The sequence below is a fragment of the Panthera uncia genome, chromosome C2 (assembly GCF_023721935.1).
Source record: "Panthera uncia isolate 11264 chromosome C2, Puncia_PCG_1.0, whole genome shotgun sequence".
Lineage (NCBI taxonomy): Eukaryota > Metazoa > Chordata > Mammalia > Carnivora > Felidae > Panthera > Panthera uncia.
The window spans coordinates 11,225,136-11,249,796 of NC_064810.1; the positions used below are offsets into that span (position 1 = coordinate 11,225,136).

General features: G+C 41.7%; 1 protein-coding gene across 5 annotated transcripts in view; it reads left to right on the forward strand.

Moving 5' to 3' along the window:
• The first annotated feature begins 279 nt into the window (after nt 1–279).
• TMEM50B (transmembrane protein 50B) overlaps nt 280–24,661 on the forward strand; it is a 34,425-nt gene continuing 10,043 nt past the window's right edge. For 2 of the 5 annotated variants that reach the window (XM_049629295.1, XM_049629298.1), the window contains exons 1-5: nt 282–458; nt 20,053–20,192; nt 21,878–21,990; nt 23,529–23,596; nt 24,205–24,297. In XM_049629295.1, coding sequence (XP_049485252.1) covers nt 20,094–20,192; nt 21,878–21,990; nt 23,529–23,596; nt 24,205–24,297 — 373 coding nt within the window. In that variant the 5' untranslated portion in view covers nt 282–458; nt 20,053–20,093. Of the gene's footprint in view, nt 459–534; nt 1,048–20,052; nt 20,193–21,877; nt 21,991–23,528; nt 23,597–24,204; nt 24,298–24,661 lie in introns of those variants that run through there. The other 3 variants (XM_049629297.1, XM_049629299.1, XM_049629296.1) reach the window with 3 other exon arrangements.

The window sequence follows — 24,661 nt, forward strand, 5'->3', positions numbered from 1 at the left end:
GTACCTGCCCTCTGGGTCTTGGGCTCTCCTCGCGCATGACCTCACGGATGCTGCGCTTGAAGTTGGCTAGCAGAAACGCAGCGGTGGGAGCCGGGCCCCAGCCGCCGTCGGGAACACAGCAGGACCAGTCAGGTTTAAGCGGCCGAGAACCCTAAGGCGTGGAGTCAGCCGACAGCTCCGGGGGGTCGTGGAGACCTGGTACCCTCGCCCCGCCCAGTGGCGCCTCTGCCCCGCCCCTCGAGCCCCGCCCCGCCCCCGACCGGCCACTTGCTGCGTGCCGATTGGTCGCTGCGGTGCGCACGGCGCCGCGCCCCGCCGGCGCCCCTAGCCTAGCGCCCGCCGTCTGCTCCCGGCTCCCCGGGACCGAGGTGGAGCCGCGGACGCCGGCCGGGTCCGGGCACAGCCGCCTCTTCCTGTGCGGGAGCGCTTGGGGTCGGCGTAGGGGTCAGGGAAGCCAGGTGAGTGCGGTCGGCCCGTCTCGCGAAGCGCGGGGGGCTCGTGCCCCCCGTCCGCGCGTGAGGAGGCGCCCCCGGCCAACCCGGCCTGCGCGGTGCGGCGGCGCCCAGCCCGGCCTCTCCTGCTCCCGGCGCCGCCCGGTGGAACGGGTCGGAGGAACACCCGGGCAGCCTGCGGACCGGGGGGCCTCCGCCAACCTCTCCGGCCCAGCCCGCCTCCCCTCGGGCCGACCGCGGCGGTGACGCGCGGGGACCCGCACTCGACCGGGGAGGGCCGCACCGCCGCGTTACCTGGCCGTCGATTGCTTGTCGGGGAGGTCTGGAAGATTCCCATCTCGAGCCTCTCGGCTTCCCAGGGCGACGGGCAGGGGAGAGAGGCGGTGGACGGCTCGCTGCGGGAGTCTGGGGGCGACTCGGGTACTTTTGTCGTCCCTCTCGCGTTCTCAGAACCATTGCTGAGAATACGGTCCGTGTTGTGTGGACTTTCCCGACTCTGACCTTAGGAGAGTCAGGTACAGAGGTGGGAAGAGGAAATGTTAGAGGCTCAGCATTCTTTTGAGAATTAATCATAAAGTGTTGAACGACCTTTTAGGTAAGTAGCAGCAGAGAATCGCCACTGTAGCAATGGTAGTTGGCTGGGGAAGACCATTTTGGTTTTTAACCAATTAATTGGGTTCCGAGTTAATCGCTGGAAAGTGCTTAATCTGTAATGTAAATATGTGACCTTTTTAAAGCCAAAGCAGTGTTAAGATCGACTGTGCTCGTTCCCTTGCTGCTGTCAGTGCCTTGTGAGGTTGTGCGTGTGTGGGGGCGGGAGTCAAGCCTGCGATTGGAGTAAATGTGTAGTCACCATTATGCCTCTCAAAGACGTTAATTTTTCTTCTCGGAGTGTCCCACCTCTTCCCTCAAACTCTTCATCTATCTGCACCGTAAATCCCCTTTCTTAACAATTCCCAAGGCTCCTACTCCCGGGCTGGTCACACTTTTCCTTTCCATCGTCTTTAGTCTCTTGTCTTCTCGTGTTTCAGATCGGCTTAGGTTTCAAACGTAAAACAAACGTTAAGCCTTCTTACCGGTAATAGTGTTGCAAGACTCTTCATTCTTAAAATAAAAATCGAAAGTTATCTTGAATGTTAATGCTGCAGGAAAAACAGGTTTAATGAGAGCAGCAGGAGGATGTAGTTTTCCTCTTCCGGAGACACACCCTCCCCTCCCCACCCCACTCCCATCCTCTGTCCACTAGGATTACAGCAGCCTTGACTGGCTGGTCTTTTCTGAGTTCACTTCTGGAGTCCAGGGTAAAGAATCTGTCTGATTAGTTTATCCTTATTTGCTCCTTTTGAAGTGATAATGGTAATATAGGCTGTAGAAAAAAAAATTTTTTTAATCTTGGCTCTTTTTAAAAATTTTATTTATTTTTAGAGAGAGAGTGCGCATAGCACAAGTGGGGAAGGGGCAGAGAGAGAATCCCGAGCAGAGCCTGATGCAGGGCTCAAACTCACAAACCATGAGATCCTGACCTGAGCCGGTCAGGAGTCCAATGCTTAATTTATTGAGCCATCCAGGCACCGCCGGCCCTCATTTTTAAAATGCTGCATAGTATGCATCGTTCACATGTACTCTAATATATTTTATTGGTCCTGTACTGATGGACATTTTGGTTGTGTCTAGATTTTAGCCATTAAAAGCCTTGCTGCATGAAAATCCTTCTGCCATTGTAGGATAAGTTTCAGGTAGATAATTGAAACAGATGATTGTACTTCAGTATAATTTTAGTGCCCTTTTCACCAGGAATATTTTTTATAACTTAAAAAGATTTTATAACTTAAAGGCAGTAGCTAAATTTGTTTGATTTAAATGCGTTTCTTAGAACCTGTGTGTCCTTTTATATTTAGAGACCGAATCAAGACAATTTTGAGGACCAGGTTAAATAATGGTGAATTTTTTAACTTTGTTTCCACTTAGTGGTGTTGACTTTAAGGTTATGTTCACTCATTTGATTGGCTTGGCAGGAATGAACAGAGAAGGCCTTCAGGAAGAGAAAATGTGAACAGACTATTTTATGTACATTCCATCCTATGGTAACCCCTTGAATACCCAATCATAACAATTTCTTGTTCTTTTTTAAAATAAGTTCCTTTTAGGGGCGCTTGGGTGGCTCAGTCGGTTGAGCGTCTGATTTGGCTCAGGTCATGATCTCACGGCTTGTGAGTTTGAGCCCCGCATCAGGCTCTGTGCTGACAGCTGGGAGCCTGGAGCCTGCTTCGGATTCTGTGTCTCCCCTCTCTCTGCCCCTCCCTTGCTCATGCTCTGTCTCTCTCTCTCTCAAAAATAAATAAACATTCCAAAAATAAATAAACATTCCAAAAAAAATTAAAAAATAAATAAATAAAATAAGTTCCTTTTGTTGCAAAATATATCCCAGGTGTACAAAAAGTATGTATACATATGTACATATATATTTGTATATGTATGATATATGTGATTTATATGTATATATATCATATGTGGTATATATGTACATATATTTTTAAAAGAGTATGAATGCTGTGATCATTGTATTTACCATTGGATTAAGAAACAAAACATTTGCCTCCTTCTTCCAGAGGTAGCCTCTGTTCTGATCTGTTAATCTTTCTCTTGCTTTTTAAAATAAACTTTACATACAGGGCGCCTTGGATGGCTTCAGTTGGTTGAGCATCTGACTTCGGCCTAGGTCATGATCTCGCTGTTCTCGAGTTCGAGCCCCATATCAGGCTCTGTGCTGACAGCTCACAGCCTGGAGCCTGTTTCAGATTCTGTGTCTCCCTCTCTGTCTCTGCCCTTCCCCCACTCACGCTCTCTCTCTCTCTCTCTCTCTCTCTCTCAAAAATTAAAAAAAAATATTAAAAATTTTTAAAAATAAGCTTTGCATATATATACACACAAATATACACATAGACATAAATGCACACACACAGTGGACATATACACAGATACCCATCCTAAACAATATTTTTGATTTTGATTGAGTAGTGTTACAACAAAATTCTCATGCAAATAGTGAGCATGTTTCAAAGTTTTATTTAACTGTTATAGAGAGTGCCACAAAGAGCTGGTTTTGAGAGGATTTAAAGAATATATGTAGTCCACAGGGAAAAGAATGTCTGAACAAAATTGCCAAGTTAGATATAATTGGTTAATGTTCTACACAGCAACGAAATCATAATGCCTTTGGGATTACTCTTTCCTACAAGGTTCTAAAAATCATAACCCCTTATTAATTCTCCAACCTTATAGGACTATAAACTGTGTCTTTATTAATAATGAATTTTTCATTAAGTAAACTATGATAACGAAGTTCTTTTCCCCTGAGTGTAGATGAATTCCAAACAGACTTATTAGAAAATACTAGAGCTTTCTAAATTTGAGATTAAAATTTTGTTTTACAATTGTAAGTACAAACCTGAGTGTGTAAGGAAAGGACGATATTGTCATTATTATAGATGGAGTTTTCCAGGAAGAGATGAGCAGAAGAGAATGACTTCAGCTTCCCTGACCGTTTATAGGGGGACTTTCGGTGGAAGTTAATGAGTAGTGTCATGAGTGAGTCCTAGGAAATGGACCACACAGTAGGGCATCTGGAAGGCTCTAGTGTGGGCCTCATACAAGGTACACCTTGTTTTATTGCGCTTTGCAGATACTGTCTTTTTTTTTGTTTTTTTGTTTTTTTTAAACAAAGTGCAGGTTTGTGGCAACCCTGTGTGGAGCAAGCCTATCAGCACCATTTTTCCAACGGCATTTGTTCACTTCATGCCTCTGTGTCACATTTTGGTAATTCTTGCAATATTTCAAACTTTTTTGTTATTGTATGTGTCATGGTGATCTGTGATTAGTGATTGCAGCTTGCTGAATGCTCAGATGATGGTTAACATCTTTAGCAATGAAGTCTTTTCAAATTAAAGTATGCACCTTGTTTTTTAGACATAATGCCATCGCACACTCAGTAGGCTACGGTATAGTGTAAACGTAACTTTCATATGCACTTGGGAAACAATAATTCATTGGACTCATTTTATTGGGATATTCACTTCATTGCCACAGTCTGTACGGAATGTATAATATCTCTGGGGTCTGAAAGGACAGCAGAAGCGCAGGCAGAGGGCATGGGCTGCTCTGTATTTTCTGCTGTTCAGCTCACTGTGGCTTGCCCAGAGTTAACAGCGTGGCTCAAAGCAGAATCTTTCTGCCCCGGGGCATGAATGGCCTCTGCTGGTGCAGCTGCGGGGCTTTGAAGGCGAGCAGGAACTGTGTCACCGTATGGTCAAGATCAAACCAAGCCCAGCTGGGTACAGATAGGAATCTGGGCCAGGTTTCAGGGCGTTCAGTCCTCAGGTTAAACAGCTGGTGTGGCACCGGGGACATGTCTGTCTCACTACTTCAGTCTGGCCCGCTTATCCTCCTTGTCTGGGGCACAGCTGGAACCTCTTTAGGTCTCCTGGGTTGGATCTTTCCTGTATCCTGGATTCTCTCTTTTAAAAGTTATTTTTGGGGCACCTGGGTGGCTCAGTAGGTTAAGCGTCTGACTTTTTTTTTTTTAATCATCTGACTTCTTTAAAAAAATTTTTTTAACGTTTATTTATTTTTGAGAGACAGAGAGAGATAGAGCATGAGCAGGGGAGTAGCAGAGAGAGAAGGAGACACAGAATCTGAAGCAGGCTCCAGGCTCTGAACCGTAAGCACAGAGCCCTATGTGGGGCTTGAACTCACAGACCACAAGATCATGACCCGAACTGAAGTCAGACGCTTAACCTACTGAGCCACCCAGGCACCCCATCATCTGACTTGATTTTGGCTCAGGTCATGATCTCATGGTTCATGAGATCGAGCCCTACATGGGGCTACGTGCTGACAGTGTGGAGCCTGCTTGGGATTCTCTCTCACCCTCTCGCTGCCCCTCCCCTGCTCTCTCTCTCTTTCAAAATAAATAAACGTTAAAAAAAATATTTTTATTATTGAAGTATAGTTGACATACAAGTTACATTAGTTTCAGGGGCACAACCTAGTGGTTTAACAATTCTGTACATAGTGCTCACCACGATAAGTGTAGTTACCATCTGTCACCGGACAAACTTATAATCTTATCAACTCTATCCCTTATGCTATACTTTTCATCTCCTGACTTGCTTTATAACTGGAAGTTTGTGTCCTTTTTCTTTTATTGATTCACTCTCTCTAATGGTGCTCAAACTCCAGTAGCTTCTTGACAAGAAGAGTTACGTTTTTTGGAGACCTTCCCTGTCTGAATATGTTTTGATTCTATCCTCATACTTGACTGATACATTGTCAGGTAATAGAATTTCAATTGAAAATAATTTTCCTTTAGAATTTTGAAGTTCCCTCTGCTTCCGCTATTGCTGTTGAGAATTCCAAGCATTATGATTCATGATAATTAGTATTTGACCTGCTTTTTTTTTTCTGTCTCCAAACTTACAGAATCTCCATATTGACCACATTGTTTTGAAATTTAAAGTGATGTATCTTTTTAAAAATTTTTTTTAAATGTTTATTTTTGAGAGTCAGAGCATGAGTGGTGGAGGAGCAGAGAGAGAGAGGGAGACACAGAATCTGAAACACGTGGGGCTTGAACTCACAAACCGCGAAATCATGACCTAAGCCAGATTGGACGCTCAACCGACTGAGCCACCCAGGCACTCCTAACATGATATATATTAGTGTGGGTCTGTTTGCATCCATCAAGTTGAGTATTTGATGGACCCTTTAAATCTGGATATACAGTAACTTCTGGGGAAATTCTCATGAAATATTTTGTTATTTTCTCCCTTCTATTTGCTTTGTAGTCTTTCTTCTGAAATACCCGTTATATGGATGTGAACATTGTAAAGGTCTTCTAATTTTCTTATCTGCTTTCCATCAGCTACTTATTACTCTCTGCCCAGTTTATGTACCAGAAACCATAGCCTCGGGAGGTTTAAAGCTCAACAGTGCTGGCACATAGCAACTAATCCTTAGATTTTCTTAACACTGATTTCCCAACCTTTCTATTTGGATTTAAAAAAAAAATGTTTTCCAGGGGCGCCTGGGTGACTCAGTCAGTTGAGCGGCTGACTTTGGCTCAGGTCATGACCTCATGGTTTGTGAGTTCGAGCCTCGCATAGGGCTAGGGCTGTCAGCACAGAGCTCACTTTGGATTTTCTGTGCCCCTCCCCCCACTGCCCCATCCCCGCTTGTGCTCTTTCTCTCTCTCAAAAATAAATGAAAAATATTAAATTTTTTTTCCATGATCATGTTTTTTATTTCCAAAGGCTATTTTTTAGTCTCTGACTATCTCTCATGATAGCATCCTATTCTTATTTGATAGATGCAATATGTTCTCTCATCTCTGAGGTTATGATGATCTTGTTTTAACTTTTCTTTCTCCGCATAGTTCTGCAGCTTCCCATTTGGAAGGAAGAGATCTGGCTGCCAGTCTCCTGAGCCAGAGCAGAGGAACAGTAGTCCCTCCTGTCCAGTTTTTGGTACTTCGTCCTGCCGGTCATCCCCAGATCCAGCACACAAGCAATGGGGCGGAAACACCTTAGGCTTCTGCCAGGATATGGAAGAAGCATTTGGCACCATCAAGAAAGAAAGGACAGGCTCTGGGGACCTGACTTTCTAACTGCTTCCCCCATGTCTTTCCTGGGTTGCTTCTCAGCTTTCCCCGCCGCTGGCTTGGGAACCCCGCTCTCTGGGGCATGCTGTCAGTTACCATTGTCCGGCAGCTTGCCAGATTTGAGGATTTCATTGCTGTTTCATTGCTGTTGCTTCTTTTCTCTTCCTTTCTCCTTATCATTAGGAGTTTATGACTTTTTAAAAACTCCCTTTGTTGTAGTTTTAGTGGAGCTCAGGAGTGAGCAAAATGGAGATGCGTGTGTACAGGCGGCTGTCTCCGCCAGAAGGAGGAACAGTTTCTCTGGACCCAAGAGTCATAGCGGTATTGCCAGGAACAGTGTTTGCTACAAAGTAATTGAATGTATGTGAACCCTCTTTTTGGTATGAAGGTATGTATGAAGTAATCACAGTTGCTGTGATTAATTCTCACTTTCTAGGGATGTGCTGTCATCACCCCAGTTTACATACCAGAAAACCACAGCGTAGGGAGGTTTATAAGGAGGTTTAAAGCTCAAACAGCACTGGTACATAGCAACTATTCCCTAAAGAGTAGAATGGATACATAACCTGGCCAAGTAGGCACAGCTGGGAAGAGGCTGGACATGGGATTGGGCTCAAGCCAGTGTTCACTCCAAAGCCTGTACTTTTTTTTTTTTTTTTTTTTAAATAACTAGTTAATTAATTTGAAGTAAGCCCTATACCCATTGTGGGGCTTGGACTCACAACCCCAAGATCAAGAGTTGCATGCTCTACCGACTGAATCACCCTGCGGTCCTCAAAGCCTGTACAGTTTGCTGCTTCTGTATGGTTAATGCTGGAAGATAGTAATTCCTTTGAACCTTTTTTTTTTTTTTTTTTAATGTTTATTTTTGAAGGAGAGAGAGACACAGTGTGTGTGTGGGGCGGGCGGGGCCGAGAGAGAGGGAGACACAGAATCCCAAGCAGGCTCCAGGCTCTGAGCTGTCAGCACAGAACCCAATTAGGGGCTCAGACTCACAAACCACAAGATCATGACCTGAGTCGAAGTTGGACGCTTAACCAACTGAGCCACCCCGGTGTGTGTGTGTGTGTGTGTATGTGTGTGTGTGTGTAATATTATAGATATATATTAAACTCATATATCTATTATAGATATATATATTTCTATATCATATGTAGTATATATGATCATAGATTATATATTGCATATCTAATATACACATCTGTGTTAGACATGTAAAATATTTGAATATATTTGTGTCTATAAATAAATCTAAACATTAATATATATATATTATATATATATATGTAAGATTTAGGGGCTTGCCTAACAGTAGGTATTCAACAAGTATTGGCTTCCTTCTCCCTTCCTTTTCTTTGTGGCTGGAGGTACAGTGTCAAGATGGCAGGAGATAAGAAAGCTGTGTTAGGGAGAAGTTGCAAGTACCCTGTACCTTTTGGAATTTATCTCACCAGCTATTAGAATGAATGGTATGATCCAATCTGGGTTTTAGAAAATTCTGGCAGAATATGGACTTGGGGAGGAAGGAGGAGGATTTTAAGAAATAACATGTTTGACAATATTGTCACAGCAGAACTGATTTTCCTCACCCAAATGATGTTTTTTATGACCATCAGTTTAGATAAACCTAGGTATAAAGTTGCTTCTGTTTCTTTTTGTGACGGGACAATGAGACATGTAAGCACTTCACATTCTGAAAGCTTTAATAGTTAGAGTCAGTCTTTCAACAAGTGTTTGCCTAGTGTATTTCAGGCACTGTGCTAGGCCCTGGGAATGCTACAGCGAGCCAAAGTAGACTTAGATTGTCCTTCATGGAGCTGGCTCTCTACAGGGGGAGGTAAATATTAATCAAATAATGAGATTAATAGTGCAGGACTAGGGGGATTATTAGATCTGGTCGCGGAGTTAGGAAGTCTTGAAAATCAGTATCATATGAACTGGTCTGTCTTTCCACTCTTACCCCTTACAGTCTGTTCTCCCACAACAGCCTAAGGGATCCTTTTTAAATCTAAGTCACTCTGCTCAGCACTCTAATGGCTGTCTATTTCGGTCAGTAGGAACCAGAGTTCTCACAGTGGCCTATGAGGCTTTGTAATCATCCTTCCTTGCCTCTCTGCTACCTCTCTGATCTTGTTTTCTCCTCCTCTCTCCTCTCACTCACTCTGCCTCAGCCACACTGGCCCTGCGGTGCTACTTGAATACCCAGACGCTGTCTTAGGGCCTTTGCCCCTGCTGCTGTTCTCTCTGATAGACATCCACAGGGCTGACTCTCTCTCTCCCTTCGTCTTTGCTCAGCTGGTGCCTTCTCAGCGGAGTCTGCCTTGACCACCAGTTTGACATTTCTGCCGGCCCCATGATCGCCTGCACTCCCGATGCTCCTTACTCTGCTCGTTTATTCCCCCCACGGCACTTACTGCTTTCTAGCATCGTATATAATTTACTTTAAAAATTATGTTTGGGGGCACCTGGGTGGCAAAGTCGGATGAGCGTCTGACCTGATTTTGGCTCATGTCATGATCTCACGATCTGTGAGACCGAGTCCCGTGTGGGGTTTTGCATTGACAGCATAGAGCGTGCTTGGGATTCTCTCTCTCTCTCTCTCTCTCTGTCTCTCTCTCTGTCTCTCTCTCTGTCTCTTCCCCTCCCCTCCCCTGCTCACACTCTTTCTCACTCTCAAAATAAATAAATACACTTAAAAAAATGATGTTTATTGTTTTCCACTCACATACTAGGCTCCACATAGCTAGTGCTTTTTATTTGTTCTTTGATGTATATTAACTGTCCGGTTCCTGGTATGTAGTAGGCACTGTAAATAAACATTGAACGAGGAAGTGAAAGCTGATATTTGAGCGAAAAAGTGCTAACTAAGCTGACGTCTGTGGTGCGAGTAGGAGTTAACTAGGTGAGCTGGGAACGGAGAGGTATCAGACAGAGGGTGTGTGGGTTTTCGGTGGGGTGATTTAGCAAGTATGGGATACCAAAAGAGAAGCCAGGATGCCTGGAAAGAGTCAGGAGAAGTGTGAGAGGAAGCTGGGGCCAGTAAGGCCTGGGCTGTACTATAGAGTTTTGTCTTTATCTTACAATACGCTGGAGGGAAATTAAAAGTCTTCAGCAGGAGGGAAATACGAGAGTTGTGCCTTTTTAAAAACAGTCCTTGCAGCTGCAGTATGGAGGACATATTGACGGGGGCAGGAGTGGATGTGGCTAGGTGAGTCGGGAGGCCACCGTAGTGGAACAGGTGAGGGGGGAGTACTTGGGTCATGCGGTGCTGGAGGCGGACTGAAGTAAGGAGGCTTAGTCGGGTGGTGGATTGGATGTCAGAGGGAAGAAGGAAGCAGCAGGGATGACCCCTGGGTTTCTGGCTTGTAAAACTGGATGGATGGTCCATTCATTCATTGCAGGGAATCCTGGAAGGGGATCAGGTTTGGAGGAGGAGATCACGAATTTGGGTCCTGACCTGTTGATTTTGAGGTGATTTTGAGACAGCCAGGAGATGTCATGCGGGTAATTGGATATTTCAGGCTGTGAATCAACGGCATTGAGCAGTACTGGAGGGGAGGATTCACCAAATAACCCACATTTTGAATAATTAAAAGTTAACAAGGATATTACTGGGGGAGATTATTATATAGTTATGAAATTAAAGTCTCTTCAGAAGTCAATGCTCCCCATCCTTTACTTTGATTTTAGATTTAAGTCTTTTACCAAAATTGGTGGTGCTGGCTAAATTTTATTCTTGTTACATGTGATTTACAAGTCAGAAGGCAAAGAAGCCTTCCCTGATGTACAGTATGTAAAATGTCTTTTCCAGAAGTGCTTAGATCTCTGAATAATTCATGCTCTTGGATTTTAAGGCCTATAAAATATTCACACCGTGAGTGCCTAGAAACCAGGCTTATAGCAACCCAAGAAGAAAAGCTATTCTTTAGACTCCTTTGGCAAGGTTGGAATCAGGAGCAATCACCATCATCATTGCAGACCTCATTGGACCGCTTTCTTCTGTTTCCAGATGATCACATTGTTCCTCTAAATTGCGTCCGTTTCTCTTCTATCTTGTTCTTGCTTTCTTCACTACAGGCAGCGGAACAATAACTTTCTCTTTATGAGATCTGAAATGACAGAAATACTGTGAAAGTCTCTGATGATGCGCAGCAGTCCAGCATGATGGTCTTGTAAGCAGATTTGGGGGCCAGATCTAAACTTCAGTGGAGATCCTGGCTTGCCTCCTGGCTAGCTGCGTGACCTCGGGCAAGTTAACCAATTCTCTAAACCTTTTCACTAGTGTGAGGTAATAATCGCAACTGCCTTAGAGCGTTTGTGAGGATTGAAGAGAATAATCCATGAATAGGGTTCTTCTGAGCCTGGAATGGAGTGGTCTGTAAAGAGCATTGCACCTATACACATCCTGTAACTAACAGCCAGTAGTCCTGATCAGGGTGGGGAAGACACACTTCATGTTTGTTTCATTCGACTCAGCTTGTTTTGCTCTGGCTGTGTAGACTTAATTAGCACCTTGAATGACATGTGTATTTTGTTAATCTCCTGATTTTTTGGCAGTAGATTTTTTAATGATACAAATTATAATTTAATTTAACAAAATGTTAATTGGTTTCTCTGCTGGTTTGTAAATCCCCTGATGATGAGGGCTAAGTTTTATTCATCTTTATTTTCCCCACCGTGCCTTGCTTGTAGGAGGTGTTCTGTAAATATTCAGTACATGCTCTGGAGGAGTTTTGTGCTGATTAAATGCCATCGTATCCGTAGGTCTGCTGTAGTGCGTGCACACAGTAGTTCGGGAAAAAAAGGACATGAGTCAGAGATGAACGTTGAATCAGTCCTCAGTCCTCCTCCACATCTTCTCCCTGAGATACCTTAACTGCCCCGTGACTTCAGTTGCCACTTAATTACTGTGAGCCTCTAATCCGTACATCTGTCTTAAACCACCCTTTCAGTTTCTATACATCTGTCTATGTGATCTCCACCCGAATGTCCTTTAGTCCTATCAAATACATTATGCTCAGATTCCTCTCTCCCTTTCTCCCTTTCGTGCTTTGGCCAATGGTGTCTCACCATCCGTCGGGCCCCCAGCCACAATCTTAGCTTCTCCTTGCCTATTGATGATGCCACTTTAGTAGTCCTCAAATAAAAACCCTTCTTTAGCCTGCACCAGTATGGCTTCGGTATGCATCCTTCTTCTCTCCCTGTCTAGAGGGAGGGCCACCTTCTTTTCACATTTCTCTTCAGTCTCTCTCGTCCACACTGTTGCTGCCAGCATTATCTTTCTAAATCACAGAGATGATCTTGTCATTTCCCTGTTTACAAGCTCATAATTTTGCACATTTTATTCCTTCTTTTTCATCTGCCAAACTTTTATTCATGCTTCAAAACCCAGTTAAGTTTGCTCTCTATCTGTCGAACTTTCCTCAGCTCTTCCTGGCAAGTGCTGTCCTGTAATACTTTGTTTCATATTTCTCTTATGGCACTTCTGCATGATAGCTCATAGTGTATGTCTATTGCAGGACCTATTGTAATGCAGTTGTTTGTTCTGACACTGTTCCTAACTAGACTGTTTTCCGTATCGATTGCCTTAATCATTTTTATACATTCAGTACCTAATGCTAGCGGAGAAATGGAAGAACAAATAGGTGGTAGTGGGAAAATTTGGTTAGTGGAAAAATTTCTGAATTAGATGTTATTTGGGACTTTGATGCATATGGAAATTTCTCAGACCATGTCTGTATGTTGAAGTGTCTAGTTGTGTTCTCTTCCTTCTGCAGGTGTCCTTGGGTTTCCTAAGCTGAGTTTTTGGAAATGAAATTTTGACAGTTGAATCACTTAAAATGCCCTCTGACAAGGACTTGTATTTCCTTTTATAAAGACTTACCACTCTTAGTATTAGGAATAATTGCTGTCTAATGTATTGCAAGACTTATGGGTCAGACCAGTAATCCATTAGTTCAGTTCACTAATCTTGTTGTTTGTTTGTTTTTTTTTGTTTTAGTTTTATTTATTTATTTTTGAGAGAGAGAGGGAGAGCGAGTGTGAGCAGGGAAGGGGCAGAGAAAGAGGGAGAGAGAATTCCACACGGGCTTTGTGCTAGCCTGACACTGGGGCTTGAACTCACAAAGAGTGAGATGCTTAACAAACTGAGCCACTCAGGCGCCCCAGATCTTTTCTTTTTGTTTACTTGGTACTGGGGTCAGTTTTGTGGGAGAACATACCAATAATTTCCTTGACCTCAAAAGTCTTAAGTGTATTAAAAACAGTTACAGACATAATACATTGTATAAGAGGTTTCTCAACAGGCAAGAAGAATCAGCACTTCATTGTGTTAATTATAATAACTTTTTAATGTTTTATTTATTTTTGAGAAAGAGAGACAGAGTACGAGCGGGGGAAGGGCAGAGAGAGAGGCAGACACAGAATCCGAAGCAGGCTCCAGGCTCTGAGCTGTCAGCACAGCTCGAACCCACGAACCACGAGATCATGACATGAGCCAAAGTTGGATGCCTAACCAACTGAGCCACCCAGGCACCCCTAATTATAATAACTTGTTAATGTTTATTTATTTTTGAGAGAGAGAGACTCTCTTCCCATTTGAGAGTGTTCATTCTTTTTTTTTTTTTTTTTTTTTTTTAATTTTTCAACATTTTATTTATTTTTGGGACAGAGAGAGACAGAGCATGAACGGGGGAGGGGCAGAGAGAGAGGAAGACACAGAATCGGAAACAGGCTCCAGGCTCCGAGCCATCAGCCCAGAGCCTGACGCGGGGCTCGAACTCACGGACCGCGAGATCGTGACCTGGCTGAAGTCGGACGCTTAACCGACTGCGCCACCCAGGCGCCCCGAGAGTGTTCATTCTTAATATACTAGTCCTTTCCCCTCACTTTCCTACACGTTTCCCAGAGTGACTGGGCTCTTGGTGCCTCAGCTCCTTTTCTCCTCAAAGTCCTTCTTTTGGTTTCCTGTTATGACTCAGTGGAACCCAAATCCAGGGAGACCGTTAATCTGCAGTGTGATCTGGCCCTTACCTGTCACTCTTCAAACTCATTCCAAGCCACCTTGCCCCACTAACTTTACTGTGTCCTGATTCTCTTTGGTACCAGCTAATTCTTCCTTGCTGGCCCCACAGAGACGTAGGGACTTTTGTATATAATTTTCCCTCTCCCTGCTCTATCCCTTTTGTTTCTCCTTAATCTAAGTAACTTTACTCAGCTTTTAAATTTTCATATGTTTTAAGATCTTAGCAAGGATTACCTCTTCATAGAGACTTTCCCTGATGACCCTTTCCAAAATAAGTCTCCCCTTTATTCTCTATTAGGATCCTGCGCATTTCCTCCATAGTAATTATTTGTATTACTTTGTTCCATGGTCCTCTTGTCCTGACCCTCCAATTTAAGCCCCAGACGGGAGGAGATCATGACAGTTCAGAAACCATTGTATGCAAATAGCTATATATTTTCTGCTTATAGAACTATTTATAAATAGATTAATATATGGGAAATGAATTTGATATAGTAGAGAATAAGACTTGTTTTAATTTCAGACATTGTCTTAAATTCATGATGACCTTCCCTATTAACCAGTTAACGTTTAATGTTTGATAACAATTCGTTACCATATTTGCATTAATAGCGATAAAATGCAAGACTTCAGTGTAGCTAAAGTGTATCTGAATGATAAACTTCTGAAAACATTTTGTGGGTAAAATTTACATACTGTAAAATACACACATCTTAAAGTGTACACTTCAATGACTTTTGATAAATGTATGTACCTGTATAACCACTATCCCAATTATGATCTAGTACATTTCTGGGGCACCTAGGTGGCTCAGTCGGTTAAGGGTCCGACTTTGGCTCAGGTCATGATCTCGCGAGTCGTGAGTTTGAGCCCCACATAAGGCTCTGTGCTGACAGCTCAGAGCCTGGAGCCTACTTTGGAGTCTGTCTCCCTCTCTTTCTGCCCCATCCCAGCTCGTACTCTGTCTCTCAAAAATGAATAAACGTTAAAAAAAAAAAAAGATATGGAATATTTCTATCCCCCTTACCCCCTATAGGCAAGCACTGTTCTGATTTCTTGGACTAGTGATTAATTTTGCCTCTTCTTAAGCTACATTTAAATGGAACCATACAGTATACACTATTTTATGTCTGCTGACTTTCACTTAAATCATGTCTTTGAGGGTTTGTTTGTTTGTTTTTTCTGTTGGTTGTATGTTCATTCTTTTTCATTGCGGAACAGTATTCCATTGTGTGGATTGCTCATAACTTGTTTATCCATCCTTTTGTTGATGAACATTTAGGCTGTTTCAGTTTGGGGCTATTGTGAATAAAACCGTTAAAAACCTCCTTCTATAAGTCTTTCTTATGTGTGGATAATGTGTTTTTACTTCCCTTGGCCAATACTTGGGAATGGAATTGCTGGGTTATAGGGAGGTTTTGGTTTTTTTTTTAATGTTTTTGTTTTTTGTTTTTTGTTTTTTGTTTTTAATTTTTAAGACAGAGAGAGACAGAGCATGAGCGGGGAGGGGCAGAGAGAGAGGGAGACACAGAATTGGAAGCAGGCTCCAGGCTCTGAGCTGTCGGCACAGAGCCTGATGCAGAGCTCGAACTCACAAACTGTGAGATCATGACCTGAGCTGAAGTCGGACGCTTAACCAACTGAGCCACCCGGGTGCCCCTAGGGAGGTTTATTTTTAACTTGATAAGAAACCTTCACCAGAAATGTATGGAATCTCCAGTTTCTCTACAGCCTTACCAACATTTAGTATTGCCAGTCGTTTAAATTTTAGCTATCCTGGTAGATGTGAGATGTTATTTCATTAATTTGCATTAATTCATTAATTTTAAGTCTTTTTTCCCATTTCAAGTTTATTCAAGTCTTTTGCGTACTTTTTATTGCCTATATTTTATCTTTTTATTTCTGGTGTTTAATTCCTTCTGTATTATAGATACAAGTTCCTTGCCAGATATTTGTTTTGCAAATATTGCTTCCCAGCTTGTGTTTCCAGTGTTTGGACCTCCTATAATATATTATTACTTGTACTTATTTTTCGGAATAACTGGATCTTTACTTTAATTTTAGAGGTATTTCACCTGAATCCATATTTAAGCATATTATTTGAAAATATAACCAACATACTGTTTAGATACAAGTTCATCTTTATGAAATGCTATATATACAATGTTATAATTTTTGCTTCACATGGTTATCTTTTAGGTCAAAGAAGAAAAGATAGTCTTTTGTATTTACCTACATATAGATCATTTCTGGTATTCTTCATTGCTCCCTGTGGATCTGAGATTCATCTGATGTCATTTCCCTTCAGCCTGAAGAATTTCCTTTAGCATTATTTTTAGTGCAGATCTGGTGATGAATTATGTTTTTGTTTACCTGAAAATATTTTTATTTTATCCTCATTTTTATAAAAAAGCTTTATTGAAATATACATATGATAACATTCTGCTAGTTTAAGTGTACAATTCAGTTATTTTTAGTATATTTACAGAGTTGTGTAGTCATCACCATAGTTTTATTTCCTTAAGTTTTTGTTTAAGTTCCAGTTAGTTGACATACAGTGTAATGCTAATTTCAAGTGTATAATTTAGTGATTCAAGACTTCCATACAACACCCAGTTCTCATCACAGGTGCCCTCCTTAATCCCCATCACCCATTTCCCCCATCCCCCTACCAGCCTCCCCTTCGGTAACTACCAGTTTATTCTCTGTAGTTAAGAGTCTGTTTCTTGGTCTGCCTCTCTCTTCCCTTCCCCTACCATCTTCTGACCACAGTCTAATTTTAGAACCTTGTGCCCATTAGCAATGACTCCCTATTCCACTCCCCCCACTGTCACTAGGCAACCACAAATTTACTTCCTGTCTATAAATTTGCTTCATCTGGACATTTCATAGACATGGAATTATACAATATGTGGTCTTATGTCTTTTACTTAGCATAATGTTTTTGAGGTTCCTTCATGTTGTAGCACATATCAGTGCTTCATTCCTTCTTATTGCTGAATTTGTATCCAGTGTATGATACTGCCACATTTTATGTGTGTATCCGTCAGCTGATGCATGTTGGATTGCTACTTCTTGGCTATTTTTTTTCAAGTTTATTTATTTTGAGAGAGAGAGAGAGAGAGAGAGCATGGGTGCACATGAGTAGGGATGGAGCAGAGAAAGAAGGAGAGAGACTCTTAAGCAAGCTCCACACTGAGCGTGGAGCCCAACACAGGACTTGATCTCACAACAGTGAGATCATCACCTGAGCTGAAATAAAGAAACCGACTGAGTCACCCACGCGCCCCCAAGTATTTCTTTTTATTTCTGATTTTCAGCAGTTTGATCATGATGTTTTCCGTGTTTAAACTCCTTGGAGTTTGCTGAGCTTTCTGGATTTATAAGTTAATATTTTTCACCAAATTTGGGAAGTTCTCAGTCATTATTTCTTCAAATATTCTTGTCTTCCTCATTCTATCTTTTTCTGGGACCGCATTAAACACATATTGGGTCCACTACTAGTGTTCCTCAGTTCGTTGAGGCTCTGTTCATTGTTTTCCCCTCAGTTTGGAAAAAAAAAAAACCCATGTTCTTTAGGTTGGATAATTTCTTTTGATCTTTCTTCAAGTTTACCACCTTTTTTTTTTTCCTGTCTCTAATCTTTTAAGCCATTTAGTGAATTTAAATTTTCAACTATTAAAATGTTCAGTTCTAGAGTTTACATTAAAAAGTATCTCTTTCTCCACTGAGATCTCCATCAGTTTAGTTATTTACACCATGCTCCTTTAAGTCTTTGAATGTGTTTATATTGGCAGCTTTAAAGTCTTTGTCTGATGGGGTGCCTGGGTGGCCCAGTCGCTTAAGCGTCCGACTCCTGTTTTCAGCTCAGGTCCTGATCTCACAGTTGTGAGACTGAGCCCCACGTTGGGCTCCGCGCTAAGCATGGAGCCTAATTAAGACGCTTTTCCTTCTCCCTCCACCCTTCCTCTCCTCTCAAAATAAATAAAGTAAAACATTAAAAAAAAAAAAGTCCTTGTCTGCTAATTTCAATACTTGAGTCATTTTGGGGTCTATTTCTATTCATTGCTTTTTTTTTTCCTTCTTGAAAACAGATCACATTTTTCCTGGCTTGTGTGACTGTCTAGTAATTTTTTTTTTTAAACTACATATTGGACATTGTAGATGATACATTATAGACCCTCTCAATTCAGTTATCTTCATCTGGAGTGTCGCTTTTTGTTCTGTTGGGCAGTTAAAATACTGGCTGATCACCCTGAAATTGCAGACACTTGGTTTCACACTTAGAGAGTAATCCCAAAGTGTTTACTAATCTCTAATTTGGTGCAACTCAAACTCTAAAATACCATGCAGGGGGGGAGCATGGAAACTCTCTGTTTAGTTCTTTTTTTTTTTTTTTTTTTTTTTTTTTTAACGTTTTATTTATTTTTCAGACAGGGAGAGACAGAGCATGAACAAGGGAGGGTCAGAGACAGGGCGACACAGAATCTGAAACAGGCTCCAGGCTCTGAGCTGTCAGCACAGAGCCCGACGTGGGGCTTGAACTCACGGACCTCGAGATCATGACCTGAGCTGAAGTCGGCCGCTTAACCGACTGAGCCACCCAGGCGCCCCTCTGTTTAGTTCTTTTAGCCTTACAGCTATTTTTTTCTGCTGGGTTTCTTGGAGTTTCCTTCATGCATGTGCTGTTTGGGGATTAGCCAGGTATTTAAAGAAAGTTTATATTAAAGTGTTTGGGGCTTCTTCCTGTGACTCGCCCCTTTCTAAGATTTCCTCTTTCAGTTCCCAGCTGCTCTAATAATCCTAAACTCCGTCCTCTGATACCTCAAGCCAAAAAGACTGTGGCATTTTTGCTCAGGTTTTAGCCATGACGTACCACAGAGATCACTGGGGTGGGAGTGGGGGGACTAGGGGTTCTTCAGGGGGGGAAGCTGCATAAAAGTGGATCTTACCGTGTTTTCTTTCCTGGGTTAAATTGCCTCCAGTTTCTGCCCGCTTTTCAGCACTCTTCAGTACTTTCAAATAGTTGTGGGTTTTTCCCCCTGTCTTTTTGGAATTTAAGGTGTTCCTGGATCACCTCATCTAAACGTACTCTTCTTGAAAATTCTCACAACATGTCATATGTACCCTTACAGTTCTTTATGCACATGATTTGTCTCCTTCCAGTTATCGATTGCTGCATTCTTGACAACTCCAAAACTTAGTAGTTTAAAGTAGCCATTTTATTCTGCTTATGGTTTCTGTGGGTCAGGAATTGGCAAAGGGCAGAGCCAGGATGGTGTGTCTGCACCGTATACCTGGGGCTTCGTAAAGCGTAAAGTCTGGGAGTAATGCAGTAGCCGGAACGTGAGTCACCCAGAAGTGGCTGCTCACACACCTGGCAGTCGATGCCAGCTGGTGTCTGGGAACTGTGGGCCTGAATCCCTATACACGCTCTCCTCACAGCATCGTGACCTTGGACGCTTTACATGGCAACTCAGAACTCTGGTGTTAGTGTTCTAGAAAATGAGCTACAAACTGCACTCACTGCCTTTTATTGTCTACTCCTAGAAGCTGTATGGCAGAAGCGACCCAGTATCACTTCCTCTACTCTGTTGGTCCACCCGTTTTTATTGGTGGCCCAAACTCAAGGGGAGGGACATAGATTCACTTCTCAGTGAAGTGGAAGCATCAGAGAACTTGGCAGACGTGTTTCAAAACCATCAGACTCATTTCATAAATAGTAGGCTCCCCCTTGTGTCCCAACACAGTCCTCCGTACATGACCATAGGTATTCATTGAAGTATTTAATTTTTTTTTTTATAACCGTAGGTTTGGACAGAAAGCAAATTTGTGTTCAGAGCTTTAAGAAAGGAAAAGATATTTCACTACGTAAAAACATTTTCTTCGATTGATTTTTTTTTTTGTCTTTTTATTTGTAGAATACAGAGTTTAATGAAAAATCCATGCTTACGGGGTGAACATGGCAGGCTTCCTAGATAACTTCCGTTGGCCAGAATGTGAATGTATTGACTGGAGTGAGAGAAGAAATGCCGTGGCTTCTGTGGTGGCCGGTGTACTGGTAAGTGAAAAAGCGTGGTTGGTGACATTTCTGCTTCATTTTTGGCCCTGAAAATTAATGTCGCTTCCTTTGGGCCCTGAATACCCTTTCAGAACTATTTATTTCACTATTATTTTGTATCAATAATTAATTCGAGTTCTAGATATTATTGAACAAAACATGGTAGGCCCTGGGTTCATTTGATTTTATAAATTTGTTAAACTTGGTACCTTTTCTTCAAGTGATAATACAATTATTGTAGGCAGTAGCATTTTTAAGTTAATGATACAAGATGTATACGTTCTTGAAGCTCGTCAGGCTCGGAGAATTTGATAACCAAATAGTGTCGTGACTCACTGAGGTTCAGGATGTGTAGACAGCAGTAAGGACCTGGGGCCGAGCCAGAAGCCCTGCAGTGCTCTAGGGAGGGGGCACCAGCTCCTTGTCCCCAGCTGCAGCACCGATGGAGAGTGAGAGGAAGAAATTTGTGGAAGAAACTCTTGCCCAATTTTCTTCCAACAGTTTTTCTTTCTCAACTTAAAAAAAAATTTTTTTAAGGTTTATTTATTTTTGAGAGAGAGAGAGAGAGGGAGGGCGAGCCTGAGCAGGGGAAGGGCAGAGAGAGAGGGGGACACAGAATCCAAAGCAGGCTCCAGGCTCCGAGCTGTCAGCACAGAGCCTGACGCGGGGCTCGAACCCATGAACCATGAGATCGTGACCTGAGCCGAAGTTGGACACTTAACTGACTGAGCCTTCCAGGTGCCCCTCAACTTTTTATTATAAAAAACATCGAGCATGTACGGTAAACAAGAATAGGGAGAATAGTAAAAGAGCCCTGCTCAACCCACGTACTTAACCATCCAGCTTCAAAGACTATCCCCACCGGTCTTGCTTCAGCATTCCATCAATCACGCCCTGCCCTCACCGAATTTCTGAAGCAAATTTCAGTATCGACTACATTTTTAAAAATTTATCTCTTCCAGTATACGGTTCTACACCTGAAGTCCAATAGAAAAAAAAAAATAATAACCCAGAGCAGGAAGTAAAGATAACTGTGATGCTTCTAAGTCTTTTCTTGCACTTTATGGTCGTGTTCCCTGCAAGTAATTTGTCTGTGGAATTCTTTAGCAACTTCTCTAAGTCTTTTCAGCGTAGCTTACATAGAAATATCACATTTGACCTACTCCTTCCTGTTCAGTCAGTTACACGGTATTTAACGAGAGTACATGATTGGTTAAAATGATAGAGGCTTAAATAGTTCTGGAGACATGATAACTGACCCTTGGTAAGCACACAGCTCATTTGTGGAAGCAAAAGAGCGCGGGCATATTAAAAAGGAATGTTTTCTAGAGAGAATGAGACATGTCAGGTAATCAGGATCTGGTTAGCTAGAGGTTAGTTAAGAGAGCTTCCGTGCACAGAATTATGGGGGATGAAAGAAGCAGATAATTCGTCCCATGTAACAATTTTTTGCTTTATCTTGCACTGAGAGAACTTCAGAATCTTACGCAGATTTGATTAGGTAACTTCACCTCATATGCTACCAAGAGTAAGTAAACAAGTGATTCTTATTTTTTCTACTTCAACATCCAGAGCTCAATCTAGAAATATTGTATGGTCTGTAAAAATACAGGAATGTTAAAGAGCAAGTATCATGCCAAGCCAAAGGATTAGCGTTAGTCTAATGCCTTGGACTCTTTTGCAAGTTTTTTACAGGTTGGTGGATAATGATTGACGCTGCTGTGGTGTACCCGAAGCCAGAGCAGTTGAACCACGCCTTTCACACATGTGGCGTGTTTTCCACATTGGCTTTCTTCATGTAAGTATGAAGGTAATTCTCAATTCAAGATCATTTTCCTAAAAACATTTTTTCCTTATAGTTTACTGCTATCTGGGATAACCTTTTAATTTAATCAATGGCGACGAATCCATCTTTAACATAAAGATATATATTTTTTCCCCATTGTATTAAGATTTTTTTGTCAAGAATGAGTGTTGGATTTAATCACTATCATTTTATTTATTTATTTTTTTTTTTTTTTAAATTTTTTTTCAACCTTTTTTATTTATTTTTGGGACAGAGAGAGACAGAGCATGAACGGGGGAGGGGCAGAGAGAGAGGGAGACACAGAATCGGAAACAGGCTCCAGGCTCCGAGCCATCAGCCCAGAGCCTGACGCGGGGCTCGAACTCACGGACCGCGAGATCGTGACCTGGCTGAAGTCGGACGCTTAACCGACTGCGCCACCCAGGCGCCCCTAATCACTATCATTTTAGCACCCATAAAGGTTATAGTGTGATTTTTCTCCTTATAATGTTGTTAAACTGGTCAATTAGTACTTATCAGTACCAAGAATATTTTTTATATTTGAGTATCTGAATATCCGGGTGCTTCTTATAGTCAGTGGTATCTTATAATTACAGTTGATCATCTTTTTTTTCTTGGTGGTGAAAAAAAAATAATCGTGCATCTTAAAAGATGAGTGGCATCTTAGATGTAATAAGAAATGTTACATTTCTAGATTTTTTCATAGTGGATCATTCTTGAATATTGTAACACGTGCAACTTTTAACATGGAGTATAATTTTTTTTTAATGTGTTGCTTACCTGTGTTTGCCAGTAGCTGGGGGAAGGGCAGGATGGGCCTCCAATGAGACTGCTCTATGGCTTTTCTTTTTTATTAAATCATTTGTGGGTTTATCTGTTAAATCTCACTTCATGAAAGAGTTTGGAAACTTTCCGTGGATGTCTTTTATTAATTTTTAAAACTATGTTAAGATTATATAATTTCCTTATACTGTGAGGAGTTATAAAAGTTAAATTGCTGAAGATGGAAATACTTACATCCGGTAAAGATGCTAAGAAAAGGCTACATTTCTACTATAAACACACCTTACTCTAACAAAAATGTCAAGAGAAGCTGAATAAAGTGGGCCTACTAATTACAGATAGACCAAATGTCTGAGTTTGAGAAATGGTTCAGAGAACATCACTTGACTTTTAACACAGAAACTCAACTCTTGATTATAATGAGAACCTTAAACTATGACTCACACTGAGTCATTCATGTATAAATTAAAATAGTCAAAGAAATCAGAAAATTGGCCCCTCTTTCGTAATCTCTGGAGACAAATGATAGTAATCTCTAAAAATTAAGTCTGTCTTCTGGGTGTAGTTTAGGTAAATACGAGGCATGTAACATTTCTCTCCGCTAGGCTATTCATGAAGTTAAAAGATATGTTCAGTTATTCAGGTAGTGACTTTAAGTAGGAAATGTCTCTCTTCTAAATGAATGTAAATATCTGTGAATATACTAGCAGCATGAAAGCTTATTAGGTGATTTTGTGTTGTTCCAGGATAAATGCTGTGTCCAATGCTCAGGTGAGAGGTGACAGCTATGAAAGCGGCTGTTTAGGAAGAACAGGTAAAGGCCCTTTGAGTCGTTAATGTATGTTGGCAGAAGAGGGATTTATTAGCAGAAAAGAGCAGTCTCTTTATATAGGACTAGTTATGATTATACAGAAGGTTTTTAATTCACTTTGAAAAAAAGCTTGTGTTATTTAAATCCTTAACAAAGTTAAAGTTACTGCCAGAAGTACTATTTTAGTCATGTTTACTGAATAAATGTTCACACGAATAAAACGTTATTATTTAAAATCAATGGCTCTTGGATTCCAGGTTACTCTTCCTGAAAAGCTAATGATGGCTTGGGGGTTTAATTAATCAGTTAATCAATTTAGTCATATAATTACGTAGAAGTTCACCTAGTTTAGTTTGCCAGGCTGTTAGTTTCTCTAGCCAGTAGAAAGGTAATGTTCCTTTTTTCTCTTTCCGGGTGTGGCTTAACCCCTTTCAGTATTTTGTTTGTTTTTAAAATCGTCATTCAGTTAATTGTTACAGCAGGTGTATGCATATGTGTGACTGCCTTTGATGTGCACAATATACGTTAGGTTAACAGTATTTCCAGTGTTACGCATTCTTAGGACGGAGCTGCAGAAATGAGCGAAATCATAAAGCCTGTTCTTCATACAGGTGCTCGTGTTTGGCTGTTCATTGGTTTCATGTTGATGTTTGGGTCACTTATTGCTTCCATGTGGATTCTTTTTGGTGCATATGTTACCCAAAGTAAGTATTTCTTCCTCCTTTATTTCATAGAGATTCAGATAGGTCTTTTTTATTTTTTTAATTTTTTTTTTTTACATTTATTTATTGTTGAGAGACAGAGTGAGACAAAGCGTGAGTCGGGAAGGGGCAGAGAGACAAGGAGACACAGAATCCAAAGCAGGCTCCAGGCTCTGAGCAAGCAGTCAGCCCCGAGCCTGATGCGGGGCTCGAAACCACGAACCGTGAGATCATGACCTGAGCCGAAATCGGACGCTCAACCGACTGAGCCACCCAGGCGCCCCCAGATATGTCTTTTATGTTTGGCTTAGTCTGTTAACTCTTCCTGGAGTAAAATTTAGTGTAACTATTCACTTAGCTTGAAGAT